Raw genomic sequence first — 14,831 nt, 5'->3', positions numbered from 1 at the left:
GTAGAACTGTTAAAGTCAGTGTTTTTAGATAATAAAAATAGTTGGCCAGGCACGGTGCCCCATGCCTTAATCCCAGCACTTTGGGAGGCCGAGGCAGGTGGATCACCTGAGGTCAGGAGTTCAAGACCAGCCTGGCCAACATGGTGAAACCCTGTCTCTACAAAAATATAAAAAGTAGCCGGTATGACAGCAGGTGCCTTTAATACCCGCTCTTCAGGAGGCTGAGGTGGGAGAATTGCTTGATCCCGAAGGCAGAGGTTGCAGTGAGCAGAGAAAAAAAAAGTGAATGTACAGATTATCTTTGGAAAACATACATTTAAGCAGTAGGAAAAAATTACTAGAAGAAAGTACAACCAATTATTTAAATTAGGAATAATTAATACATATCACTATGAATTGCTTAATTGCAGTTTGGACTGTTGTTTCTTTCTTTTTTTTGAGGTGGAATCTTACTCTGCTGCCCAGGCTGGAGTGCAGTGGTGCGATCTCAGCTTACTGCAACCTCCACCTCCCAGGTTCAAGTGATTCTCCTGTCTCAGCCTCCTAAGTAGCTGAGGTTACCGGCACGCACCACCACGCCTGGCTAATTTTTATATTTTTAGTAGATGTAGGGTTTCGCCACATTGCCCAGGCTGCTCTTGAACTCCTGACCTCAGGTGATCCACCCATCTCAGCCTCCCAAGTGCTGGAATTACAGGCATGAGCCACCACACCCTGCCAACTCTTGTTTCTAACATATGCTTGTTTCTTACATATGATTTGCATGTTCACTGTTTTGTTTCCTATTAAAAAAAAAAAAAAACTGGCCTTTTGGCAGGAACCACCATCTTCCAGTAATTCACCAAAATGACAAACACAAAGGGAAGGAGGAGAGGCACCCGATATATATTCTGTAGGCCTTTTAGAAAACTGGGAGTTGTTTGCCACGTACATGCAAACCTATAAGAAAGGTGATGTTGGCCAGGCGCAGTGGCTCACGCCTATAATCCCAGCACTTTGGGAGGCCAAGGTGGGCATGCCGATCATGAGGTCAAGAAATCAAGACCATCCTGGCCAACATGATGAAACCCTGTCTCTACTAAAAATACAAAAGTCAGCTGGGCGTGGTGACACACACCTATAATCCCAGCTACTTGGGAGGCTAAGGCAGGAGAATCAGTTGTACCCAGGAGATAGAGGTTACAGTGATCCAGGATTGTGACACCACTCCAGCCTGGGTGACACAGCGATACTCCATCTCAAAAAAAAAAAAAAAAGAGAGAGGTGATATTGTAGACATCAAGGGAATGGGTACTATTCAAAAAGAAATGCCCCACAAGCGTAACCATGGCAAAACTGGAGGAGTCTACAGTGTTACCTAGCATGCTATTGGCATTGTTGTGAACATACAAGGGCAAGATTCTTGCCAAGAGAATTAATGTGCATATTGAGCACATTAAGTACTATAGGAGCCGAGATTGCCTCCTGAAATGTGTCAAGGAAGCCAAAGATAAAGGTACCTGGATTCAACTGAAGTGCCAGCCTGCTCCACACAGCGAAGTGCACTGTGTGAGAACCAGTGGGAAGGTGCCTGAGCTGCTGGAGCCTATCCCCTGTGAATTCATGACATAATAGGTATAAACAAATAAAAGATCTCTGGACTGTAAAAAAAAATAATTAAATTTTTTTCAGGTTATGTACCCCCTTATAATGCTACAGTAGTTCAGAAGTTGTTGGATCAGGGAGCTCTACTAATGGGAAAAACAAATCTAGATGAATTTGCTATGGGGTAAGTAAAATTTGAGTTTCTTCTATCTGTGCCTTTATTTTCACTAAGTGTAGTTTCCTGAAAGGATTGAGGATCTAATGCCAGTTTCTTAGTCCCTCTGTGAGATTATGTTCAGTTTAATAGATATATAGTCATCTCTAATTTTGTTTTTAGTTTGTATTTCCCTGATGACTAATGATGTTAAACATCTTTCCAGGTGTTTATTTTGCCATCCTTGTATCTTCATCAGTGAAGCAGCTGTTCACATTCTTTGCCCATTTTTTGAAATTGGGCCATCTTCTTATTGCGTTGTAAGAACTCTTTCATGTATTTTAGACTCAAATCCATTATCAGACAGGTGCTGACTGGCAAATGTTTTCTTCAAGTCTCTGGTTTATCTTTTCATTCTCTGAAAATGCCTTTCAAAAAGTTCTTAATTTTGATAAACTCCAGTTAATTGATTTTCTTTCTTTTTGAGACAGAGTTTCACTCTTGTCATCCAGGCTGGAGTGCAGTGGTGCATCTCAGCTCACTACAACCTCCGCTTCCTGGGTTCAAGCGATTCTTCTGACTCAGCCCACCAAGTAGCTGGGACTACAAACACGCATCACCATGCCCGGCTAATTTTTTTGTATTTTTAGTAGCGTCGGGGTTTCACCATTTTGGCCAGGCTGGTCTTGAACTCCTAACCTCAAGTGATCCATCTGCCTTGGCCTCCCAAAGTGGTGGGATTACAGGTGTAAGCCACCCATACCTGGCCTTATTTTCTCCCCTTCCCTCACCCCTCCCCTCCTTTTCTTTTCTTTTTTTCCTTTCATAGAGATACAGTCTCACTGTGTTGTTCAGGCTGACCTCAAACTCCTGAACTCAAACTGTCCTCCCAGCTTGGTCCAACAAAGTGTTGAGAGGCAAAAGCAACCTGTGTCTGGCCCATTTTTTCCTTTATTTTTTAGAGATGGGGTTTCACTGTGTTACCCAGGCTGGTCTTGAACTCCTGGGCTCAAGTGATTCTCTGACCTCATCCTTCCCAGTAGCTGGGACTGCAAGCACACATAACCTCACCTGGCTTAATTTTTTTCTTTTATGATTCATGTGTCCTAAGACATCTTTACCTAACCAAAGGTCACAAAGACTTTTCCCCTACAAGTTTTATATTTTAGCTCTTACATTTAGACCTGCGACTCATTTTGAATTAGATTTTCATATATAGTATGAATAAAGTCCATTTATTAAACATACAGATATCCATTAATTCCAGCACTAATGATAAAAAAGATTATCCTTTCCTCATTGAATGATCTTAGATTTTTTTGTCAAAAATCAAGCCCATTCATGTGGGTCTGTTTCTGGACTCTGTTGCACCTCTGTTTATTCCAAGCCTTTAAATTATATAGTAAGAGTCTTCTAACTTTGTTCTTCTTTTTCAAAATCATTTTACGTAATCTAGATCCGTTGTATTTTGATATGTTTTAGAATAACCTTGCTAATTTCTACAAAGAAGTTTAATGGGATTTTGATTGTGATTGTGTTGAATTTATAGATCAACTTGGGAAGAATTGGCATTATAATACATGTCTTCAAATCCATGAATACCTAAATTTCTCCATTTAGTGAGATTTTGTTTTTCTCAGGAATGTTTTTATGATGTTCTGCATACAAATCATATATATAATTTGATTTATTCCCATTTTATGTTTCTTAATGCTATAGAAAATATTTTTTTCAGTTTCTAATTGTTTATTTCTAGTATGTTGAAACATAGTTGATTTTTCTATGTTGACTTTTTATCCCATAACCTTGTTAAAGCTCGCTTATTAGTTCTAGTTGGTCTTTGTGTATTCTATGGAATATTTTATGTAGCAGATTATGTAGTCTACGAATATAGCTAGTCTTATTTCTTCTTATTTCTTTTACTTGCCTTATTGTGCCAGTTAGGGCCTTAGTTGCGATGCTGAATAGAAGTAGTAAAAGCAGATTTCCTTGCCTTGATCCTGATCTTGGGGAAAAGCATTCAGTCTTTCACCAAAAATACTTTATACTTACCCTTTTATGACGCTTATTTATAATATTTGCTTGGTCTTTGTTCCCTGTTTCATAGAAACAAGAGTCCTTGACTGTATAGTTCAGTGGTATCTCTTGGAATTCATTAAATGTATGTTGAATGAACTAATCCATGGGAGTAAATTTGAACAAAGGCCTTTGTAGGACATTACCTTCGTCAGCTGATCAAAATTCATATCACCAGCGAGGGTGAAGTGGATGGTGTGCCTCCAGATGTAATTGTCTAAAGATATGATATCACCTATGTAATATTCCAGCTGAGAATGTATAACCTGACTCTAATAACAGAGAAACAAAAGATTAATCCAAAATGAGAACCATTCTATTAAAATATCATATGAAAACAAAAAGGGGCTGTGAAAATCTTCCAGGATGAGAGATAAAGAAAGCAAAACCTAACATCATAAAACTTAAGAAAATTTAGAGTAGGTCGGGCCTGGTGGCCCACACCTATAATCTCAGCACTGTGGGAAACTGAGGCAACAGGATTGCTTGAGCCCAGGAGTCCTAGACCAGCCTGGGCAACATAGTGAGACCATTCTCTACAGAAAAAAAAAAAAAAAAAACCAGGGAAAAATCTTTGTGCCCTTGAGTTAGTCAAAGGTCTTTTAGATAGGAAACATGAAGCACAAATCCACTTTAAAAATTAATAGATTAGACTTCATTAAAATTAAGAACTTCTGTACTTTGAAATATGCTAAGAAAATGAAAATGCAAGCCACAGACTGAGAAAAATATTTGCAAAACATATATCTGAGAAAGAATTGATATCTAAAATACATAGAGCATTGCCCACCTCAATAGGAAAACAATAAGAAAACAAGCAATTCTGTTTTTAAGAAATGAACAAAAGATTTAAGCAGACATTTCATCAAAGATTAAAACATAGTTGACAAGCACATGAAAAAATGCTTAATATCTTTGATCATTAGGGACATTAAAATTAAAATCACAATGAGCCTGGGCACGGTAGCTCACACCTGTAATCTCAGCACTTTGGGAGGCCGAGGCGTTAGATAGTGGACACCTGTAGTCCCAGCTACTCTGGAGACATGAGAATCCCTTGAACCTGGATCACTTGAAACCAGGAGAGAGGTTGCCGTGAGCCAAGATCATGCCACTGCATTCCAGCCTGAGACAGAGCGAGACTCTGTCTCAAAGAAAAAAAAGACAATGATAACTAAATGGAAGGCCTGACTCTAGATTTGATCCAGGAAGGGGATAAAATGCCATACATTATTGAATCAGTTGACACATTTGAATTACATATAGTACATTAAAGTATTGTATTAATATTAATGTTACTGAGATTGATAACTATACTGTAACTGTATAACATGATATCCTTATTCTTAGGAAATACACACTAAAGTATTTAGGTTTAAAGGGCTATAGTATATTTAATTTACCCTTAAGATACCCTTAAGTATCTACATATGTACAAACATACACAGAGCACACAAGTAATAAAGCAAATGGGATAAAATGTTAGCAATAGATACAGCTGAATAAAGGGTATAAAGTGCTTTAGACATGTTTTTATTTTTGCAATTTATTTGAGAATAAAATTTCAAAAATTTAAAAGTTATTAGCATTCCACTTGTAATGTTTTTCATAGAACTTCTGGTTTAGGGACAGATTTCCTCAGAAAACTTAATATTTGAATGTGACCCTTTTCAACTGGAAGACCTTGATTCACAAGGGAAATCGTCTTCAATCAAATTGGATGATTAAATGAGACAAAAATCTTTTCTCTTTTCTTAGCAGATTAGTTTTCTCTACTTTCTACCACCAGTGCTCTTCCTTCCCATCCTCCGAAACTGTCTAATTAATGAAAGCTACATCTGAGCAGGCTTCCCACCTTTTGCAATTCAAGCTACAATGGGTTCCTAAATGCTCAATGAGTGTTAGAAGCAAATAATATACTCAGAAGATGATATTTTCACATAAAATGAAAGTTTTACTAAGGTATCTTGCTTCACTTCATCAGATCTGGAAGCACGGATGGTGTATTTGGACCAGTTAAAAACCCCTGGAGTTATTCAAAACAATATAGAGAAAAAAGGAAGCAGAATCCCCACAGCAAGAGTGGAGATTCAGACTGGCTGATAACTGGAGGAAGCTCAGGTGGGAGTGCAGCTGCCGTGTCTGCGTTCACATGCTATGCGTAAGATGCTTTTCTCTGTCTGTATTTTAAAACCCAACCAAATACAAACAGTCATAAACTATATGTAAAATGCAGCAGTAGAGTAGTTCATACCTTGGTATTTTTAGTTTTAGTGAGCTATGTGTGCTCAAAGGTAAATCAAAATTGTATCTTGTAATTGCACTCAACTGTACAGTACACTATGTATATTTTATACTTCTAACTTAAATATTTGTTAAAATAACATTTTTGTGCATAGTATCTGGTTCTCTTAAAATATGATTTTATAGATCTTGCAGAATAAAGCATTGAGCATAAATGAACTTAATTGCATTTCGTTTTTTAAGTAATTTGAGTGTCTGCTCACTGATTGTACAAATATTTAGGGACTAACATACAATGGCTTTAGTTAAGTGCTGCTGAGCTAAACTGTTAGTAATGTTTATCCTTCAGCAAGATCAGATTTTTGGGGAAAAAAAGGAATAAAAGAAAAGAAAACACGCTAATATGTATTCATAAGATATTTTAAATAGTGTTTTCCTAAATATGCAATTAAACATGTGCATCAGTAAGTAAAGTTTTTTCAAGCTTGTTAGGTGCTGATTGTTTATCTGTCACACTTTGTATTTGGTAAGAATCCATTGATCATACTCTCAGTCCCATTTGTAATGCATTTCTTAACTACCCGAAGAAAAGAAAGCAAATATGGCCATTCCTATATTTATCAGTATCAATTTAATCAAAATGAATGTGTTTCTTTAGTAATATTGTTGTATTTTATCTCCCCTTAATTATCCACTAAAACTAAGTTCTTTCACACATGTTGCAACCATAAATTATTTATAGTTTTTTAGAGCTATGGAGATGTGAGTTCTACAGATTTTTTTTCAGTTTTCCTAAAATCTTATTAACAAGTAAAACCATTTCATTTTATCTCTGTGGAATTTTATAGCATTGCATTAATATTAATGTGAGTTCTGACAAGTTAGGACTGCAGGATTAGGTGCTTTTTTTCTGTCCTCATCATCCCACTTAGTGTTCATCTTTCTGAATGTGCTTTGAGTAGATGGCATTTTGACACATAATTCCTATGGAAATGTAAGTTTTACTTTTACATAGCCGTCAGTGAATGCTAATAAGAAAATGTATCTTTTAAAATTGTGAAAGCAACAGTCTGATTTTGTAGCTTAAATTGACACTGTAAGAAAGGAAATATAATTTGCATTTTCTGTAGAGCACAAATGCCATGTTATTGTTAGGAGCATTCTTCTGTCCAAAGCTTTGCTTGAAATGTAAGCAATAGAAGCACAGACCAAAAATAACTTCAGACTAAGTGTATCCCAAACTGTGAAGTGTTCTGCTTTTGTTTCCCCGGTTTTTATTTGTTTCCGCCTTTTTGATTTGTTTCTTTTACAATAGTTTTTTAAAACAGGAAGATTCCTGGAGTACTATGCAGCCACTAAGAAAAGAATAAGTTAGAGCACTATGTAATGACATGGAAAAATAACCAAGATAAATTGTTAGGCGAAAAATAAGTTACAGAACCCATTTCTGTTAAAGGTAACAGTTGCATACCTATATATGTCAGTCATTGCATGGAAATACTGAATGTCAATATTTTTAATTTTTATAGTAGGTATGTACTATTCAGCACAATTTTTGTTTTCCTGAAATGGTTTTTCAATTGTGGTAAAATGCACATAACATAAAATTTACCATCTTAGCCATTGTTAAATGTACAGTTCAAAAGTATTAAAAACATTGTTTTGCAATCAGTCTCCAGAACACTTTTCATCTTGCAACTCTAAAACTGTATACCCTTTAACCCTCCTCCCAGCCCTGGTAACCGCCTTCTCCTTTCTGTCTTATGAATTTAATTACTCTAGTTACCTCACGTACATGGTGTCATATAGTATTTGTCTTTTTGTGACTGGCTTATTTTACTTAGCATAATCTCCTCCAGGTTAGTTTTTTGTTTTGTTTTGTTTTTTAAATAAGAACAACTCCAACTCTGTAGGTAACTAGATAAAGAAATGAACTTTGTATTGAATAATGCATGTACAAATAAGTGTGAAAAATTATTCAAAATGCATGTTAATAAAAACTTCGTGGTTATAAAATTTTAAAAACTACTAGTACTCAGTGATAGTACTAAAACTTTAAAACACAATCTGACTCACTGCAACTGGGAATATAAATTGGCATAAACTTTCTGACAAGTAATTTGACAACATATATCAGAAACTTATGTGCACTAACTCTACTTCTGGAAGCTAGCCTAAAATGTACTCAGACACATAGGAAAAAATTTATGTTCAAAGGTTTTCCTTACAAATTTACTTATTAAATAGTTATTCTAGTTAGAAACAACCTAAGTGTTTAAGTATATTATTATACATCTCTATCCATGATTCTAAATGGGGTGGGTAGCAAAGGGCTGTATCTGAATTTCTAGGAGGGGTATATTTAGTTTGTAAAAGCATACTGTAAAATTGCCATTAATTTGATTTGTTTTCAGTATCAACATCAGAGGAAAGTATAAAATTTATATGTATTTTGAAAGGAGAATGGACTTTCAAATATCAGGAATCACCAATTTATATGATGGAATATTACATATACTTTACATTTTCAGGAATTTTAATGACATAGTAAAAGGCTTATTAAAAAAGGGATGCAAAGTCATGATTAGAGAATCATCTTAACTATGAAAAAAATGCATTTTTAAAAAGACTTGAAATTAATATGCCAAAATGTTAACAGTGTTTGCCTCTGGGTATTGAAATATTGAGTACCTCTTGTAGTTTTCTCTACTTTATGAATTCTCTGAGATGAACATGTGTTACTTTTGTGTAATCAGACGAAAATACAGTTTAAAAATGTACAATTGAAAGGGCAGATTCCAAATATAATTAGAGATATATCATTCTTCTCAAGATAATTCCATTTAAATTCCAGGGCTTTAGGATCGGATACAGGAGGATCCACCAGAAATCCTGCTGCCCACTGTGGGCTTGTTGGTTTCAAACCAAGCTATGGCTTAGTTTCCCGTCATGGTCTCATTCCCCTGGTGAATTCGATGGATGTGCCAGGAATCTTAACCAGATGTGTGGATGATGCAGCAATGGTGTTGGGTATTTATATAATTCTATATCATTTGCAACAGTTTCACTATAAAACAAATATGTCTGTCATTCATAAGTATTGCTCCTTACAGGTGTACTGGCTGGACATGACCCCAAGGATTCTACCACAGTACATGACCCTATTAATAAACCACTTGTGCTTTCCAGTTTGGCAGATGTGAGCAAACTATGTATAGGAATTCCAAAGGTAACTTCTTCCTTTCATACTTTAGAAAAATACTGTCAAATCCAATAGAGAGCACAGACTTAGGAGGCAGATTGGTTGGGTTTGAATCTCTGCTCTGAGTGCCGCTTTTATTAGTTATGTGAGTTGAGTATGTGACTTAATCTCTTTAAGCTCAATTTCCCCATCTGTAAAATGGGAATAATAAAAGTATTGACTTCAAGGAGATTTGTGAGGATCAATTAGACAGTCACGTTAAGTCTATAAATGTTTTCTATAATGGGCGAGATAGTAAATATTTTAGACTTTGTGAACCATACCGTCTTTATTGTATTACCTAACTCTGCCATTATAGTGAGAAAGCAGCCACAGACAATATGTAAATGAAAAAGTATGTCTCTGTTCTAATAAAACTTTATTTTCAAAAACACCTGGCTGGTCACATCTGGCCTATGGGCCATAGTTTGCCCATCCCTAATGTAAAGAAAGGACTTAGCCCAAAGCCATACCTTGCATAGTAATGCCTCAGAAAACATTAACATCTTTACTGCTATTATTATTACTACTGCATCTATTACAGTAGCAACTGCATAAAGAATACATGAATGTAGTACTGTTAAATTACAGACCTTTTAAAAATATTAAGCCTTGCAATATATTAATACTTTAAATCTTTTAGGGAGATAAGTTACCCTGCAGCATAATGAAGTTTCACAACGTCAGCAATATGGGTGTTGGGGACTGGCAATTGTTTGCTGTGGGAGAGACTGTCCTGTGCATTGTAAGATGTTTAGTAGCATCCCTGGCCTCTGCCCCACATGTGAGGAGTACTCCACCACCAAAACCACAACCGCACAACCAAAAATGTCTGTAGACATTGTCAAGTGTCTCCTAGTTAGAGAAAAGGAGACAAAAGTGACCCCCAGGTGAGACCACTGCTATAGAGAACTACTACTTTATTTTAAATCTTCCATTAGGCTAATATATGTAAGGCCAGGTGCAGTGGCTTATGCCTGTAATCCCAGCACTTTGGGAGGCCAAGGCAGGAGGATCGCTTGAGATCAGGAGTTTGAGACCAGCCTGGGCAACATACAGAGACCCTATCTCGACAAAAAGTTTTTTAAAAATCGTGGGGTGTGGTGGCATGCACCTGCAATCCTAGCTGTTTGGGAGGCTGAGGTGAGAGGATTACTTGAGCCCAGGAGGTTAAGACTGCCATGAGCCATGATTGCACTACTGGACTCCAGCCTGGTTGACAGAGCAAGACCCTGTCTCAAAAAAAAAAAAAAAAGAAGTAAAATCTATGCATTCTTTAAGAATTTACATAGAGCACAGGCTTTAAAACAGACCCAGTTTGAAATCCTAGACCCTCTACTTACCTGCTATTTAACATTAGGAAAGTAACTTCTTATGTCAAGATTTTTTATTAACAAAATGAAGGATTATAATACCTACATCATGGGCTTGTTAAAAGCATGAGATGAGAGAACCTTTAAAAGTCATCTAGGCCAGGCGCGGTGGCTCACGCCTGTAATCCCAGTACTTTGGGAGGCCGAGGCGGGTGGATCACGAGGTCAAGAGATCGAGACCATCCTGGTCAACATGGTGAAACCCCGTCTCTACTAAAAATACAAAAAATCAGCTGGGCATGGTGGCACATGCCTGTAATCCCAGCTACTCAGGAGGCTGAGGCAGGAGAATTGCCTGAACCCAGGACGCGGAGGTTGCGGTGAGCCGAGATTGTGCCGAGCCGAGATTGCGCCATTGCATTCCAGCCTGGGTAACAAGAGTGAAACTCCGTCTCAAAAAAAAAAAAAAAAGTCATCTAACAGGGTACCTGATAACTGAGTATTTAACAAATATGTTCCATGGAGCTATCTTAGCTCACTGCAACCTCCACTCCACCCCCCTATCCTGGTTCAAGTGATTCTCCCTGCCTCAGCCTCCCAAGTAGCTGGGATTATGGGCACCTGCCACCATGCCTGGCTAATTTTTGTATTTTTAGTAGAGACAGGGTTTCCCCATATTGGCCAGTCTGGTCTCAAACTTCTGGACTCAAGTGATCCACTTGCCTTGGCCTCCCAAAGTGCTGGGATTATAGGCATGAGCTGCTGCACCCAACCCAGATCTCCAATCTTTAATGTTGTTATATCCAGATCATAATATCTAGTACTGTGCTTGTCATACCATAAACACTCTTAAATGGATTCAATTTTTCTAGCTAACTACCAGCAATTTTATCATATTTTCTAATGTTATTACCAAAGATCCTGAAGCACAAAATTTTATAAAATCATCTACACCAATTTTGTTCCAATTTTGTATCTTCTTCCTATAAGGAATATCTTGTACCAGAATTATCAAGTGAAATACAGTCTCTTTGGTCCAGAGCTGCTGACCTCTTTGAGTCTGAGGGGGCCAAAGTAATTGAAGTATCCCTTCCTCACACCAGTTATTCAATTGTCTGCTACCATGTATTGTGCACGTCGGAAGTGGCATCGAATATGGCAAGATTTGATGGGCTACAATATGGTAAGATGGCTGGCTTATTTTAATTTTAAAGTAGTTGTCACAAACATTTGAAAAGTGTACTTATTAGTGACAAAAAAGTTATTGCTTGAGATAATGTTAATGATTCAAAAAAGTTAATCATGAATCATTTTATCTTTGTCATTTTAGACTTGTACTTACACTATTTGTCATAAATATCTGTGTATGTTCAGTTTGCTTCTAGGGACTGTGAATAACTTGAAGGGATAGTATCTTGTTGTCGTATGCTCAATCTCACTAATGTAGTGCCTGATACATGCTAGGAGTTCAATAAATATTTGAATGAATGAATGAATGAGTGAACAAATGGAGTTTCCTTCTTGGTTCTTTTTTTCTGTCACCATGACCAGTCAGTCAAAAGGCAGATAGGGAAAAGAACCATAAGGGCAATTCCCTAAACTAGTGTTGGTCACAAAAATTTGAATCTAAATTAGCCAGACATGGTGGTGCATGCCTGTAATCTCAGCTACTCAGGAGGCTGAGGCAGGAGAATCACTTGACCCAGGAGGCAGAGATTGCAGTGAGCGTAGATCATGCCACTGCATTCCAGCCTGGGTAACAGAGTGAGACTCCATCTCAAAAAAAAAATAAGGGAAGCTCGGCCTGGTTTTAGCCAAAACTTTACTTACTTTCAAGTAATATTTACCCTTTTCTTGTCTTCAGGTCACAGATGTGACATTGATGTGTCCACTGAAGCCATGTATGCTGCAACCAGACGAGAGGGGTTCAATGATGTGGTGAGAGGAAGAATCCTCTCAGGAAACTTTTTCTTATTAAAAGAGTAAGACAATTCATTTAGGAATTTTCTTCATTCTTGAAACCTCAAGTAACATATCTCTATCAGGTCTTATAAGTCGAGATATTTAGTAAAGAAACAAAATCTTTATGATTTGAATTAGAAAAGACCTGTTTATGGCCCTTTTGGGTCCTTGTATTCAAAAACAAAAGAAATATTGGTACTTTAGCTAAATGATTAGTACAAACTACAGGCAGCCCTCCATATTCTCCGCATCTGTGGGTTCTGCAACCTTGGATTTAACCAAACACAAATCAAAAATATTCAAAAAATAAAATAAACATACAATAATAAAAAGCAATACCGTATAACAACTATTTATATCGCATTTACGTTGTATTAGATATTACAGTAATACAGGTATTACTAGGGATGATTTAAATCCCTAAGTAATCTAGGGATGATTTAAACTGCAAGAGGTGTGCATAGGTTTTACACAAACACTACACCCTTTTATATGAGACTTGAATATCCTCAGATTTTGGTATCCAAAGGGCTTAGAAACAAACTCCCCACCCTCCACCCCCGCCCCAGACATCAAGGGATGAGTGTAAGTGAGAAGCCATTAAGGATTTTAATCTTATTAAATGGCCCTTGGCTATTACCACATTGGCTTATTGCTGTTAGAGCCTTAAGCAGGGAGTTGTATTGTCTCTTGAAAACTGTATTGAATCAACTTAGTTTTTCCTTATATATACCTTTGCTCTAAGAAGGAATTCAAAATGACTATAACACCTCCTTCAGTTGTCTTTATTATGAGTTTATTCATAATAAAGTCCTGATCTTCTGAACAGGCCTTATCTCCTATACCTCCAGGTGTGTCTAAGAGGACATGAGAAGTATAAAAAAGCAAGATTGGTTATTTTAACGAAGAGCTTCTTGGAGTTTTTCTCCATGCCCTCAAGGGCAGAAAGCATTTTATTTTTCTGTGCATCCTCTCAGGGTCTCACTCTGTCACCCAAGCTGGATTGCAGTGGAGTGACCTCAGCTCACTGCAACCTCCATCTAGATCTCTATCTAGCCTCTATCTAGATCTCTTGGACTTAAGTGATCTTCCCACCTCAGCCTCCCAACTAGCTGAAACTACAAGCATATACCACCATGCCCAGCTAATTTTTGTATTTTTTGTAGAGACGGGATCCCACCATGTTGCCCAAGCAGGTCTCAAACTCCTGGGTTCAAGCAATTCACTCACCTCAGCCTACAAAGTGCAGGTGTTACAGGAATGAACCACCATGCTGGGCTACACGATTACTTTTTCTAAGAATATTATTTGAGGCCGGGCGCTGTGGCTCACACCTGTAATCCCACCACTTTGGGAGGCCGAGGTGAGCAGTTAGCCTGAGGCCAGAAGTCAAGACCAGCCTGGTCAACATGGCGAAACCCTGTCTCTCCTAAAAATACAAAAACTACCTGGGCATGGTAGCAGGGGCCTGTAAATCCAGCAACTCAGGAGGCTGAGGCAGGAGAATCACTTGAACCCAAGAGGCAGAGTTTGCAATGGGCCAAGATCGTGTCACTGCATTCTAGCCTGGGCAACAGAGTGAAACTCTACCTCAAAAAGTAAAAAGAATATTATTTGATGATGTTCCAGATTAAAAGACTCTTACCATATTGACAGATGCTTGTAATGACTTTGGAGTAGGAAAAGAAAATGAAATACTGCTAAGAAACTTTCTACATGAAGACTTTTATTAAGCTAAAGATGTTACATTTGCCAAATATTATAGATTAGAACCATATGGTTTATCTCAGGACACAAGTTGATCAATTCGATAGGTCATTGTAGCAGCATAAAAAGAAATAGAAGGAAAGGAGTCAGAAAGCATTTTTCATCGTCACCATTTGAGGGTTCTGATGAAAGGAAGTTAGAATTACTGCTGGTACCCTAGCTCCTGAGTCAGTTCCAAGTTGGTTAACTTGAGTGGACAAGGGTGATAGGAAAAATGGGATTTGGAATACTTTTTTTATTTTTAAAAGTCCATTTATGTGCCAGGAACTGTAGAAAGTCTTAACATTTTTTGTTGATGTGATACCTCAGTTTAGAATTTTGTTATTCGTCTGTTGCCTTTTGTTCACTAAACACAAATGTACTGAATTAGAAATTCAGAGTTTATTTTTAGTTGACATAAATATTTACTTTTATACCAAGTTTAAATCTACCTTTTGCTATTTATCTTCTATTTGTCCCATCTGTTCTTTTTTCTTTTAACCTTCTGCTT

The 14,831-nt window shown here is 37.3% G+C and overlaps 1 protein-coding gene across 2 annotated transcripts in view; it reads left to right on the top strand.

Moving 5' to 3' along the window:
* QRSL1 (glutaminyl-tRNA amidotransferase subunit QRSL1) overlaps positions 1 to 14,831 on the top strand; it is a 39,393-nt gene that overhangs the window by 11,288 nt on the left and 13,274 nt on the right. For both annotated transcript variants that reach the window (XM_032275133.1, XM_032275134.1), the window contains exons 4-9: positions 1,672 to 1,768; positions 5,799 to 5,975; positions 8,913 to 9,088; positions 9,172 to 9,287; positions 11,603 to 11,795; positions 12,477 to 12,594. In XM_032275133.1, the coding sequence (XP_032131024.1) occupies positions 1,672 to 1,768; positions 5,799 to 5,975; positions 8,913 to 9,088; positions 9,172 to 9,287; positions 11,603 to 11,795; positions 12,477 to 12,594 (877 nt within the window). The remainder of the gene's footprint in view (positions 1 to 1,671; positions 1,769 to 5,798; positions 5,976 to 8,912; positions 9,089 to 9,171; positions 9,288 to 11,602; positions 11,796 to 12,476; positions 12,595 to 14,831) is intronic.

This window comes from Sapajus apella, unplaced genomic scaffold, assembly GCF_009761245.1.
Source record: "Sapajus apella isolate SASKATOON/1434 unplaced genomic scaffold, GSC_monkey_1.0 scaffold6, whole genome shotgun sequence".
Lineage (NCBI taxonomy): Eukaryota > Metazoa > Chordata > Mammalia > Primates > Cebidae > Sapajus > Sapajus apella.
This window is presented reverse-complemented; position numbering and strand designations above follow the sequence as displayed.